The following is a 14,777-nucleotide window of genomic DNA, read 5'->3' as shown; positions in this document are numbered from 1 at the left end:
TCGCTAAATTAGTTCATTTATTCGGCCAATTTTTGAGTAAAAGTGCAAAAAACATGACTGATCAGCTCGCCGACTTCGTTACATCAAGGTTAACCGCCACGATGTTTCGTTACATAGAGGGTGGCAATGGGGAATTCAAGAACTTCGTTAAATGCAGGAATTTGTTCCATTGAAGTTCGTTACATCAAGGTTTCACTGTATTCGTTGTTATAATTTTTGCTACTAACATTCAAAACTGTTTTATTCAAATTTGATCTCAACTGAAATTTTATTGTTTACATTCCTCTTCTCGTCATTACTTTTTTTTGTTGTTTTGTATCTAAGTAGGTCACTCTGGTTAATCTGAGTTCACCGACTGTGGAAAACGCATCAGAAGTGGGACCAGAAGCAAGACAGATGCAATTTGATGGGCTGGAAGCTGGCACAGCGTACGTAGCGGAAGTGTCGGCAAGGACGTCAGTTGGTTACGGCAAGCCAGTGAAGATCACAGTTTACACCAGGCCACGGGGTAAGAAGTCTTATTTCTTCCACGCATGCATTCTTTTAGAGCACCACATTCCCTGACGATCGGCCATCATCTGTAGTCATGAGGCATTAAGACTATTACCTGTGAAAAAGCACATGCCCACACGTGGGGCAGGTTAAAAAACTATAAATATGTAAGTAATACCACAAGTCACTACCGCAATATCAGCATTGGTTGTGATGTGACGTTATCATCACTGTATGGGCAGTGTACTGCAGATGAAGAGACAGATTCCTTGTTATGGCCAGATCGTGTAAGTCTCTCCCAGCACTATACCTGCAAAGGGGTCATGTTTCATTTGTGACATCATTTTGCTGACATTGAAGTTTGGAGAACCCCAGTAAAGCGCTCCCTCAAATTCTTTCCTTCCTCTTGTTATTTAATGAACACAAATACTGCTGTTACACAACGTGGCATAGGAACGTTGCATTTAACACGAATCATAAGCTTGTTAATCCAATGGGTACTAGTTCAGAACCTCAGATGAGTTTGACTGCGTCTTTGCAAACCTTGTTCATTTGTTTTTAGGGCGGAGCCCTTGGGCGGCCGTGTCTGGGCTGAGCTGCGTCGTTGTCGTAACCGAGTGAACGATGGCAATAACAACTGGGACCAGTTGGGACCAGCTGGGACCAGCAGCGCCCATTTAGGAATTAGGCCATAAACCAGCTGGGACCAGCTACCATTTTCTCCAGGGTGAATAGTGAAAATACCGTGTGAACGATGGCAAGACCGAATAGTGAAAGAAAGCAAAAGAGGAGAGTGTCGCGAAAAAGGGAGCGGAGGGCGGCTCGCCGTGGCGGCGCGAGCGCTCTCCGAAAGTGCGGTGGGGGATGATTGGGGGGCAGTATGCTGTGCCCGCACGAGAGGCTCGTCTGCGCGATGCTGGCGAAAACGTGAGAGGGACGTGCGTTCCCTGCCTGAGACACGGGTTGCGGTTCCTTCCTGAGACGCACTGCACCGCTGACGCAGAGGCTCATCATCGCTGCCGTCGAAAGAACCCACAAATGAGTGCTGTCTCAGCGCACTGCTGCTGCCCCCAAATATCGCATTAGGGAGCATCGTAATCGCCAGCCAATTTTTTTAATCGATGACGAGACACATGAATATTCCGGCATATTTTGCGTTCATGCGAAATAAAATATAATGAGCTCCTGAAGAAGCCATGCTTCAATGATGCAAGAAAAGTATTCTCTCCTGACGCTATCGAGCCCATAGGCTGCCCCCCCCCCCCGCACAGCCTGTTTCAAGTAACATCCTCCCGCCGGAATTTTCTCAGTTCAGTGAGTGTTAACGCAGTTATATCGCCCTTAAAAAGATGTGCAGTGGAGGGGAAGAACAAACTTTGCAGCAAAATTGTGGTCTTCGTGTCGTTCGTGAAAAAGCAACATTAGTGTGAGATATCCTTGATCAATGGTTGCACGAGTTTATTGACCGTGTTCAGAACGTGTTCCGGGACCCCTTTAACAATGCAGAAAGAGTTAAAATGATTGGTATGTAAGCAATTATACGTGTATTCTGTGCACAATAGGGGAGTGGCATCATGCCTACAATGTCCCTCTACCGTGCAGTCCCTGTGATCGAGACAAAGGCCGAGCTGAAGTCTGCCAGTGAGACAGCCATCACGCTGCAGCTGGCACCACTTGGCGATCAGCCGGATGACATCGAGTAGGTTTCTTTCGGTGTCTATTTTCTTTTTAACAGTTACACGTCACTATATACAAGGCTCGGTGGGTCGGGTGCAAAGGCATGAAGATCAAAGTGTTTTTTTAACGTACTAACTTTGCGACTGCCGCACATTTTGCTCCTGAACCTGCATTAAAAGCAGAAAAATAGAATACATTTTAATTTGCTTGAAGTGTTCCTGCATTTAGCAACAAAGAAAACTGCAATAAATGTGAGCTCTAACTCAAAATGTTATGAGCTGCAAAAATGGAAGTGAAACGCTTTGCATCAATTGTCCAATAAGTGCCTAATTCCTTTCTTGTCTAAAATGGTTTGCTGTACAGACAGCAGCTGCCAATATGTTGCCAACATATTTCATTCGAGGCGTGTGAAATTGCTGACAGCAATGAAATGTCTGCCTAAACCACTAAACACGTGAACTAGGGCGAAAGCATTCTGCTCTGCTTTTTTTTTCTTTGTTATAAGAATGTTGTAGATATTGCAAAAAGCACTATTGATGAAACTCCTCTCACTCCATTTTCCGGGTGACAGAGCACTATGTATGATACCCAAGTGTAACGTTGTTCGCACTCCTGAGTGTCCAAAATGCTTGCATCGGATAGTTTAGTTTTATCCAATGACAGCACTGAACTTGTTCCGCATGACTGAATTGCATTTATTACCGGCCAAAACAATGTAAAAGTTTGGGCTGGTTGGTACATATTCAAGAATAGCAAAAACAGCGCAAAGGATGGGACAAGAAAGAGCAGCAGGACTAAGCGCTGAAGAACAACAGGACAGCGCTTCGTCCTGTTGTTTTTCCTTGTCCCGTCCTTTGTGCTGTTTTTGCTCTGCTTACCGGCTATTTGCGTTCTTTTCTGCCATATTGCAGGGCTTACTATGTGCTGGTCCAGAGGCACGATGACCGCAAGAACCGTACCAGGCGGTCGGCTGGTGATTCCAGCGAGGCCAGTGGTGGCGATAGCGCCCTCCGCGAGTGGACCGGTGGCACGCCGGACTACAATAAGTCGGTAGCCATGAACCTCTCGTTCTACATGGCAGCTAATATGACTCCTGATGAAGTGAAGAGTCAGGGAGAGTTCACCGTGGGCGACGGCCGCTACTACGGGGGCTACTACAACGCGCCACTCATTCCGGAGGCTACGTACAGCGTGGGGCTGGCAGCCGAAGTGAACTTCCAAGGAGTAAGTGTGTCTTGCGTGGGGCGGAAGTGACTGGGCCTATAATAGCGGCTGAACACTGCAGTACAGCCACGATTTATTGAACGCGTTGACGTGAACTTACCCTATTCAGTCATATCCAACCCACCAAACCCCCACCCAGCCTACTCTTACCTAACTTAACCTCACCTAACTTCTCCCTTCGCCTTACGGGGGCCATGAAGACAAAATACAAGTTTGTTTCATTCGAAAGATTTCATGTTTTGTAGTGCCCCCAGCCCTTATTCGGAAGCAAAAGATGCTTTATTCACTGACAAATTACTGAATTTGAATAAAAACTTCGATTTTCCCGTTAAATCATGTGTTTTCATGACCTCTGCACTGATGTAATATGAGGTTGGAGCCTTGTTTACCGTTAGTCAACCCACATGGCGCCACCATCCCGGGGCTGGCCGTTTTCGGCCTTTGCTTTGTTTTTGACCGTATTTGAACCTGGCTTGTTTTTGTTGAGGTATAAAATAACTGTTTCGTGAAACAATGTGTTCGCTCGAGAAATATATCACGTAAGACACTGTCGCTTGCGCCAATCGGGCAGGGGCCTCTGAGACAACCACAAAAAGAGCCGCAGTGCTGTGCAGCTAAAATAGCATAGTGCGCGCAGTACCAACAGCAGTACCCATCGGTACTTCTATGTCTACGTGCACTTGCATAACTTTCCACTGTTTCCACTTCCACTCTTATGACTATAAAAGAGTGTGGGCTAAACGCAAGTGCAAATAGGGCGTTCGGCAAACTTATAAGCGCGGCTAATTTGCGTTTCCTTTTGCAGGCCTCAGCCAACCCCAGAGTTGTCACATATGACATCATAGGTTCTGTTGCGGGAAATGAGCTGTTGTGTCGTATGGTCACTCCCTTTGCTCCTAACTATGTAGGATATTTGAGCGAAGTTTACGTTGAAAGTGGGGTCAGTATGATTCTATCTAGGCAACCTTCCGAATGAACCAAACTTGTGTTTTGTCTGCATGGGCCCTCTTGAAACCCCCGTGTGGAGTATGTTAATCAACATCACAATCATCATCATCGTGTACATAATCGTGTGAAAGCTCAGAACCCTGTTCCGGTCAGCCATGACACCGAACCCTGCTGCTGGTGTCCTCTTGCCCCAACATTTGGTGCCGAAACGCGGGAGGAGGGTCAGGGACTGACGGGGAGAGCAGCAGGGATGCCAGTGGCTTCGGGAAAGTCAGACCCGGAACCGTTCACCGCCGACTCACCCTGAGCCAACAGTCACCATGGCTGCCAGCGACCGCATACTGACTCCCTCGAAGGCACCGACGCCAACACCGGCGTTCCTACCACCGACCTCGAGGGACCTGTGACTAACCAGACACGACCGACACCGGGCGTGGCCCTCCCCGGTGCACCGACAAAAACCGACCGCAACTCGTCCACCGACGCAGACAAGCCATGTCCCGACCAGTCCACCATGCTTGGCACCAAGAGTACCGCTACCGAAGAGCAAGCTGGTGAGCGGCACGCTCTGCGTTTGTTGCGAAACAATGCCCGTGCAGAATTCGTAGCTACTCTTACCGATATTGACCGAATCATTACTCCGCTACCCGCTGTCGGGAAACTTGAAATTAGCCTCGGAAACTTCGAACGTAAACAGATAAACCTAGGAAAATTGGATTCGGAAATAATAGACCTAGTCAACGACGAACTTGAGGAGGAAGTAGAACAGACTGAGTTATACACCGAGAGCTTTCACTGCGGAAAAGCACTCCTAACGCATTACATAACTTGCCCAAAGAAGGGAGTGCTGCCCGAGGTAAAACGAATTTACACTGCAATACCGAATCGCGAAACTTGACTACAGTCCTACCAATACAGGGACGAGAGATCCGCACGTAATTTGTACCGACACCACGAGTGCATTTCTGTACCAGCCGACGCAACACGAGGCTGCAACAGGGGACAGCAAGAACTTGACTTTGATAGCGGAACTTCGGGGCACGCCAGCGCCCCCTGACGAACTGAATATAGCGCGAGCTCCCGAAGAAACGCGAATTGAGAAACTAGCACATGCGATGGAGTAAAAATTTGTTGCAGACTTCATGCAGGATAAAGCCCTTCCGGAACTTGTTCAAATCCTACCGACGAGTGCGTGCAACTACCCGCCAGCACCTCAAGCGTTTCACGGAGGTCGGCTTATTAGCGTATGCCCTGAAACCGCGGAGTGCATAAAGCTCGCCCATGATGACATGGCTACTGGCGGGCAGGGCTCGTCTCTGAGGAAACGTCGTCAGACCGTACGTTTCTTGCGGATGAATTTTGTCAACACCGTTACCGCATGGAAAAAATTTTCTAAGGGCAAAATACAGACGCGGAAACAGGTAAACCGCCGTCACAGTCACCGCCTACTTCTGAAGACGAGCCGCCTAACAAGAAGGGTAAAGATTGACAACAAATTTCGAAAGGCCGTATTTCCGTCTCCTGGAGACGTGCACTATCGACTTCGAACGTTACAAGCTCGCAGGATCATAAAGGGAATACCAGTACAAATCCTCTGTTCTTCGTGGCATCATTACGACGCTCGGTGCTTCTGAAGCTGCAACAAAGTTTGAGGCACCAATGGAAGAGAAAATGTAGAAGGCCAACGAATATCACGGAACCGGTACCGACTTGCACAAATACAACAAAATGTTATGACTACGGTTTCATTGCCCCTTCAATCATCGCCTCGCGGGTGGCAACACAGTTCGGAAGCCTTTCGAGCCGACAAGGCTCAGCTACCTTTGGGGATGGCGAGCCTTCATCGGAGCCAGCCGTGCCTAAGCACCACAGAAGCATTTTCTGCTTCCAATTACCGAGCCACAACATTCCCGAACTTTCTACTACTCTGCGATCCTTCCAGGCGCGCTGCGAAGCGGGCTGCGAAGGCTGTGAGTCGACCAGCGAAAAGGTCGCCAAAATCCACTTCTCCACCGCAAACTGGCAGTGCTAGGACCCGGAGCTTTCGTTCAAATCTTCGAGCAAGCTGTGGGATTCACTGGGCTGGCATTGTTCCGTCAAGGACTTGCTATATAGAGTACGGGCACGCACAATAGCCTACAACGCTGCAGCATTACGAGACGCAGTGTCAGAAGAAAAGTTCCGAACTGCCAGCAAGATTGCCCTCGCTGCGCGATTTTCCCGTAACCGTTTACGGCATGCGCATATTGCGGCGGTGGGAGTATGTTGAATCCCCCGTGTGGGGTATGTGCTATCAACATGCCAATCATCATCATCGTGTACATAATCATGTGATTAACGCTCAGGACCCCGTTCCAGTCAGCCATAACACCGAACCCTGCTGCCTGTGTCCTCTTGCCCTAACAGCCCCTTAAACTCTTTCGTTACCGCACCTGTTCAAAATCATTCAATTTGAACAATACCTAGGGATCCTGTTTTCATAGCGTTCTACACGTTGCTGGAACAAGTTAAGCTTTTTGGAGTTAGCTCAGAAAATGCCCTTTCAAAATCAGTTTTGTTTACATTTTTGCAACAAAACGTGGTTTTTGACACGCATTTGCATCACCTGGGTGTGAAAAGGGGGCTAGGTCATAGCGTGTCGCTGCTACCAAAGAAGAATGCGTTCTACTCATAGTTACTATGCATCAGCGTTTGGTTTTTGTTATCAGGGCACGAATGCTGAATAAGAAAATGATATTTTCAGTCGTCAGGTTTGCACTCTTCCAGTAATAATCCCTGAAATCGCCTGAAAATGTCAAGCAGTGTTGTTTGCAAAGCTACTTTATGATTTTAGGCAGTTTTATTGCCTTCGAGACGTTGTTCTAAGTTGTGTTGTAGTTCTACTTACTACAGGACCGTTCGCGAACAGTTTACAACAGTTTCGGTCTTGTTTCTGCATCATGAAATTCATATTTGGCGCTAGGTTACCCAACTTCAAGCCCGCCTGCCATGGCGCCTTGAGGGTCCGCAATTGATCCTCGAAAAAAGAATCGCGCTCCTGATTTCACCCAACGCTAACCCGATTTCTTCGATTAAAACTTTTCATGCAAGTCGAAAGATACCGCGCTACTAACGACTAGCCTCCTGGTTAGCTCAGTTGGTAGAGCGACTGCTCCGGTTAAGCAGTGGTCCCGGGTTTGAATCCTGGACCAGGACGAATTTTTCTTCAACTGCGAAGTTTCTGAGAAAGCTGTATAGCTTTCCTTTGTAGCCGTATGGCTGCATTTAGGTGGATGTCAAACTTTCCTTCACAGAAACTTACTCCACCTTGGGGATTTCCCCTAAATCTGGTCGATTAACACCTGTCCTTCACTTCGAGTTGTTGATCAATTCGCTTTCGCGCTACTAACGACTAGCCTCCTGGTTAGCTCAGTTGGTAGAGCGACTGCTCCGGTTAAGCAGTGGTCCCGGGTTCAAATCCTGGACCAGGACGAATTTTTCTTCAACTGCGAAGTTTCTGAGAAAGCTGTATAGCTTTCCTTTGTAGCCGTATGGCTGCATTTAGGTGGATGTCAAACTTTCCTTCACAGAAACTTACTCCACCTTGGGGATTTCCCCTAAATCTGGTCGATTAAGTCGAAAGATAACACCCAGTCGCGAGATGTCTGTTCCGACGAGGAGAGCGCTTCAAACCGGCCTTACACACCGCCAGCTGTTCGCGTGCAACTTTCGTTTTCCGGGGGTCTAGTGTTGCGTCTTAGTTGAACTGTCTATTCGGACGGAGCCTCCAAAAGGTTTTGTACTGTTTCATTTTAAAAAAATGTTAGATGGCACTGCAATGCAGAAGGCTTCTAGTGCTGGTCTTTTTATTGCACATCAGCTATTCGGCCAAAGTTTGCAGGGCACGATTCTAGGGCATCGCACCTCATTCCTGCAAGCAAGGCTACAATTGCGAGTCAGAAGATGATAATACCGCGCAACTTCATGTTTTGAGAGGTAACGGGCAGTGTGAACGTCAACAAGCATCAACCACGGCGTTCCGTTTTCAACTTCATGCAAGTATTTCCGCATCGCCTGCTTGTCCAAATACTGTGCTGGCCGTAAATGCAACGTCCGTCATTGACAAGATGTTTTTACGTTAAGTGGGGGCAAATTGGTGCCTCTGATAATGTCAAACCGCCAGCTTTGTTCCAGGAAACCACCCGAAACTGTACATTTTGAAATGAAGGTCGGGCTTCACCGCATAGCACGAGCACCATGCATGCTAACATTTATTTTATATATCTGACAAACTGTCCGGCGCAAGTTGGCATTTTTTCTTAGGTGTGTTTTTTAAATGTTCTTCTACAAAATGCGTATACTAAGTTTTTTCTACTACCGGTGGTTTGTTATACACAACTCCTTTATAATTTCCTTCGACAACTGGACAAAAAGGTTTATTTTGATATTTTTTTCGAAACTATGATGTATGAAAACATTTTAAAAACTGGTGTTATTGGAAATGTCGTTAAATATACTGAATTTTCTGTTCAAGTAATTAGTGCCTAACCAATTGTTTAGTCGAAAAAATGTTTTCTTGGACCCCTGAAGCGCGGTCAATTTTCCCGCGGTCACGAAAGAGTTGAGGGCTGCCAATCCAGGTTCTCTCATTCGTCTACACATTCGTGTAGCCTACAAAATAAAGTGCGATACCTAAGGATGCGGCTTGTAATAGTGGCAGTAGTAGAAAAAAGGTGCCAAAGTGCCAAGAAAAGGGAGGAAGAAGTGAATGGCTTAATGACTACATTGTCATCTGGAAGGGAAAATACGTCAAAGGCCAATTGAAGATCTAGTTAGCATGGTCACAGTGGGTATGTACGTGCTTCACGGAGGCTGTATTTTTCGGTAAATTTTAGTGCAAATGTGTGCAGGAAACATAAAATAGCACCTGGTGTGAAATATCCAAGAGAGACTTCATTCACATTTTTGGTATTTCAGGACAGAAGGATATCATATCAACTCCTGACAGAACCAATTACAGGTGAGGGATTATCAGGTTTTATTTTTATGTTAATCAGGGCGACAAAAGGTAACTGTGTTGTGGTATGCATGCAAACATCCTTTCTTTTTCAGAACTCACTCAGGCAGCCAAATCGTTATTTGTGAATGTTTTTCAAATGATGTAGTTTGAGTACTACATTTCGGAATACCTTATCATAGGGCTGTAATTTATTGTTAACAGCCTACACATGTCCAATAAATGTACAAGCTGTCTGCTCATGCATGCGTTAGCGGAGATTTTCTCGAGTGCATCAATTCTTTAAAGGGCCACTGAAGTGAATTTGTCAAACTCCCGTTTTTGCTTGCACTGCTTAGACAGGCTCAAATTAACACACTTTTTATCTTTTATGCGGTTGAGAAGTCGGTAATTATTTTATAAAGCCCGAAAGAAGAAAAACTACCATGCGCTGTCTGCGGTGGCCGCACTAACTAAAGGCTGTGACGTCAGGAGGAGGTGCACCGTGATTAGACGACGTCCAAGATTAGCATTCAAGCAAGTTTGGGTTCCGGTTCTGTAAAACAACATGCTTGACATCCGATGCCATCGTTGGATGGGCATTCTCGATATCTCAGTAATCGCCGTACCGCGCTTCTACCATGTTGTCGGCTGTAAAATGCCTAATTTAAGCCTCCCAGGACAGCTTGGAATCGTAGCAATCACTAGCCGAAACCTACGCAGTGGATGAACGCCCTCCGCATCCCCGCAGACGCTCAAATGCCGTGCGCTTTCCCCCCATATTTGGAGCTTGTCTCACTCATGCCTGTATCGTAGAAAGCGTGTTCGCACAAGGCCAAGGGTCTGTTGATTCTGGCCTATGGCAACAGCATGCCAACAAGAACTCGCTAGCGCGTCAGTGTCAGTCTGCGCGCATTCTGCGAACTCGCTCGGGAAGAAGTGGGCGTTACGGCCCAAAAATGGTGAACTCAGTATACAAAACAACGGCCGAAAACAAAAAAAATCAACTTACAAAAAAACGAACGTACCCCCGTCGATTTGAACTTGCGACATACAAAATCATATACCAAGCGCTTAAGACCACTCGGCCGCGAGCCAGCTCTGCCGCCATTGCAAATATAAGGTATATAATGTATAACCAGTTTACACTTTTATTAAGTTTTAGCATTTCAAGCAGCTTAGCTGACTATTTGTTGTATTGCGCTCGCGCTGTAAGCGTCCCCAAATTTCCACAGTGTCTCACGTCTAGCAATTCCATTTCTTAGACGGAAAAGCGTTCGCAGATGTGTGGTCGTGCTGCTGACCACTGTTCTTGTTCACCCAGCCTAAAAAAGGGCATCCTGCTCCCTAGTTTTACGCTGTACGGTAAAAGATTCAGTTGATTATATTTCCTTAGTACCTATATTGACTTCAATGACTATTATCCTGCCTTCAAGTGGCCTTGGATTTTCTACTAGCGTACGAGTCAGCGAAGCGAGCGCTTGTGTGGAGCGACCTGGACTTGGAGCTTGATACAGTGTACAAACTAACAAAGTAAAGAAAGGCACATTCTTCCATTCACAAACGTGTCGTGGCTTAGTTTCAACTGAGCGAGCGAATTGCGACGACCCGTCGGTGGCCGGCGGACTAAACGCTGGGCCGACTGACTCTGTCGGAAGGCCGGCGAGCCGTGCAGTAGCGCAGTCAAGCCAAGTCATTACCTCCTGACGTTACACTAAAATGCCACAAAATCGGGCGAGAATGCAGAGAGGAGGACCGCATTTTCGAATTAATTTTTCTACTAAATAAATTCGCGTAAACGCACTCAGAGCGGTCGAAACATGGACTATGGAATCCGGACTACAATTTGCGCTAGTAATCCCGCAATGTTTACAAATCACTTCAGTGTCCATTTAAAGGGACTCTGCAACACTTTCGGTAAGCACTTTCACTCTTTTTTTTCGTTTTCGCTTCTGGAACCACTGCGAACGCTATAGTTATCGCCAGCACGGAGCGGCACTGCAGGATTTGCTCGTCGCAGCAGATACGCCTTCTATTTCTGCTTTGTTTTCGTGACTTTTTCTCAGTTGCTGTCGGGAAGCGTTCAGTGCTGCAACTGAATAAAAACCGGCCAATAGCTGCTACTTGGCCCTAGTGACGTAATTCAAACCGCCGAAGAACGTCAAGACCGGGAAATAGAGAAGAATCTCTTGAGCGAGTTTCGAAGTTATCTGGTGGGCATGTAGCAGCAATTTTTGGCTTAGGTACTTTGCGACACCCTAATCAAACTACTGGGTGTGTTGGGTTACTATGTTCTGCAAGCATTTAAGATTCTAAAAAAAAGTTGAGAAAAGTGTTGCAGAGTGCCTTTAAATTTTTCTAATAACATCAATGTGGGACATACTGCATAACTCTACTTCTGTGTCAGCAGCCTCGTGTGCGGGTATTGCCATTGCACAGGCACTTCTGTGAGTGACCTTGAGAGGTCACAGGTGTTTGCAATGTGCTAATTTCAGTACGGAAGCAGGATCCTAGCACCGGCTCCTCCTCTGGACCTACCGCTGCCATCGTCTGCATCGTCATTCTCATGCTTGCAGTGATAGCGGCCTTGTGGTGGGTTCTCAGTTTCTTTATTTTTTCGTGTGCATTTTGTAACACCGTGCTCACTCATTTTCTTTGACATTGTGCGCGAATGTCGGACTTCATGGCCAACAGTCGAACCTGACTATATTGAACTCGTTTGCATCAAGTTATCCTTTGAAACGAACTATTTCCGGACTTCGTATGGTTACAATAAGAATATATAGCAAAACATTACGCCTACGTTGAACAAAAAACCGGCGACTCCGAATATACAGTTAAACCTAAATATAACGAAGTTGACAAAATCTCTCGATTTTTCGTCACATCCACTGGTTTTCGTTACATGAAGGTTTCGAGTTGACGCGTGAACGAAGCAGAAACTAAACCAGAATGCTAGACATCAGTGAAGGTGAACTCACCCTTCAAGGACTTATTTCACAGTACAAAACTGCAGAGCTTAGGCACTACGCGGCGCTCAAAAGAGGCAAGGTCATTTACCCCCGTATTAACGAGCATAACTTAATTATCACTTTTGCTTTCAAAAATTTTTGGTTCAAAACGGGTTTGAAGAGTAAACCTTATGCTGACAGGGCGCCTTTTCGTGAACCTCATGCTCAGTTCCGCACTCAAAAGTATTGAGAGGGTGCTAGCTCGGATACTGTACCGAGTGGCGATGGCATTTATTTGCTTGACTTGAAAAGAGCGAAGTTTTCGTTTTCTGGCACCAGAACTCATCGCAGATGAACCAACACCACAGATAGCAGTGGAGATGCGGGACCACACACCGACAGGCAGACCCAGTAGTGGGAACGCACGGTTGTTTGTGGTGCGGGCAAAAAAAGCGAAAGGTATCTACCCTTGCAACGTGGTGTCTAGCTACACAAGCGAAATCTCAAATGGATGCTACGTTAACCATCCGATGGCGCTAGCCGCTCTGTTCATCGTCATCACCACAACTAATTTTGTTTACAGCGATTCTAGAAGTTTTTGTGGCTGCTGGCTTTTTAAAGTAGTGCTAGTATTCGGTATGTTAGTGCGTTTTGCAAGCCGATTTTTCAGCAGAAGCTCAAAAAAGTCTGACTGATCAGCTTAGCGAGTTTTGTACACCGAGGTTAACAGCAGCAATGCCTTCGTTACATAGAGGTCGGCTTCAATGAGTGCAGAAATGGGGAATTAAAAACTTCGTTAAATCCAGGAATTCATTACACAGAGGTTCGTTACACCCAGGTCTAACTGTATCGATGCATAGATGCCGCAGAAGTGCCCCCTTAGGTTGTCTTTCCCCCACAGTGGAGGAGAAATTCCACCGGCGAACTTTAAATGTGGTTTAGGCTGGCCGCGAAAGGGCAGCAGCGCTTGCTCCTTTCGCCTCACTGCGCCACCAAGCTGTGTTGGAACGGGAGGGAAAGAGAGGGAAGGATGAAACGGGAATGGGTTCAAACGGGAACCTCGCGTAACGACCACGGCAGAGATGTTAGGGCTACATTGCTGACATTGCATCGAGCGCAAGTGAAAACGGACGCAGCGACGGTCCTTTGCCGACATCCTCCGAGGTGATTAGTGCACTCAAACTAGTCCGGCGCACGGAGTAAGAAGACAGGAGGGAAAACGGCGCTTTCTAAGGCGGGCAGGTAACGTCATATCCCCTTGGCCTAGGGTGCGCTGGCGACATCTGTCGCGGTGGAAGAAACTGCGTGGGCGCCGAGATCGGCATTTCACCGCGCTGGAGCCGCCCACCCTGTCCTTCGCTGTCATGGCTTCGAAGCTTCGTAGTCTGCGCTGGTCTCGTTGTGCCATTATCTGGGCGCTCGCCGCAATGGGCCGTTTCGCCTCCTATTCCGGCCTCAGCTGCCCGACTCTATAGACAATGTGGGGAAGTTCATGTTGTCTCAGGCAGTGAGGCTGTTCAAGCAGAAGAAGGTACAGAGCTATTTTGCGTGGAAGTAAGGCAGTTTCATCAATAAAGGGTTTTCGTAAAGCCTGCGTCTAGAGCTTCATTCAGCTGGAACGATAAGGAATGCTAAAGTGCCGTCGAGGCAGAACCCAAAGTGAAAAGTGAGTTCCGTCCTGACGGAACGGCAGCTGTAACGTTCCGTCAAGAGAAGACGTGAACCTAACGCCAGCTTCCCAACTCGTGCTCAGAGCGGTCTTTCTTGATTCATTACCCAACCGTCCAGACCGCTTCCGCTCACCGACTAGCCGGAATCACTGTTTATTGTTTATTTATATTTACGAATGCTCGTACTAACTCGAGAAATCTGAAGTGACCCCCCCATACACACTCTTTTCGCGGCAGTAGCTAGATGAGACTGGAGCAAAGAATAATGTTTTGTACAGCAAACATTAAAAAAATAGGCAGATACAGTGAACTGACCGCTTACGTCTGACCGCTGTCCACTCAAGTGAGTAGCACCGCTTGAGCCGCTGCTTTGAGTAATTAACAGCCGGTCGCCTTTTGTTCCATCAAACATTACCTTCAAATGACTCAAGTGAAGTGAAAGGCTCAAGAACAAAGTGAGAAAGTGTTTTGGCGGCCTTGGCCGTGTTACTAACTCTCTAGCCTGGGCAAGGCGCGCCTCCTCGCAAAAAAGGGGGTGCTTAGATTCGCATGCAAAATGTTTTTCATTTCTTTGTCTCAAAGTTGGGGGAGGGCTTAAAATCGCGAAAATGCGGTATTAGTCTCCACAATTACAATCCCAAATAAAGCCCAAATCACTACATTCACACTCAAACTAACTAATGTTATACCGTACCAACAAAGTTTATTGCCGATGTTTGTATTTTAAAACACCACAATGCGATAAAAGTACATCTCAGTGCAGTTGTACACCTGTGTAACGGCTTTCTTTCCACTACAAGTGAGCATGAAAACGTAATTATCATGTGTCATCCAGGCATC

At 46.8% G+C, this 14,777-nt stretch overlaps 1 protein-coding gene across 1 annotated transcript in view; it reads left to right on the top strand.

Annotated features, from left to right (window-relative positions):
• LOC144161756 (receptor-type tyrosine-protein phosphatase kappa-like) overlaps positions 1 to 14,777 on the top strand; it is a 59,469-nt gene that overhangs the window by 28,900 nt on the left and 15,792 nt on the right. The window contains exons 11-15 of the mRNA XM_077692359.1: positions 328 to 508; positions 2,095 to 2,191; positions 3,081 to 3,393; positions 9,298 to 9,340; positions 11,812 to 11,908. Coding sequence (XP_077548485.1) covers positions 328 to 508; positions 2,095 to 2,191; positions 3,081 to 3,393; positions 9,298 to 9,340; positions 11,812 to 11,908 — 731 coding nt within the window. The remainder of the gene's footprint in view (positions 1 to 327; positions 509 to 2,094; positions 2,192 to 3,080; positions 3,394 to 9,297; positions 9,341 to 11,811; positions 11,909 to 14,777) is intronic.

Source organism: Haemaphysalis longicornis, unplaced genomic scaffold (genome assembly GCF_048455015.1).
Source record: "Haemaphysalis longicornis isolate Haplotype H1 unplaced genomic scaffold, Haemaphysalis longicornis Haplotype H1 scaffold_12, whole genome shotgun sequence".
Lineage (NCBI taxonomy): Eukaryota > Metazoa > Arthropoda > Arachnida > Ixodida > Ixodidae > Haemaphysalis > Haemaphysalis longicornis.
This window is presented reverse-complemented; position numbering and strand designations above follow the sequence as displayed.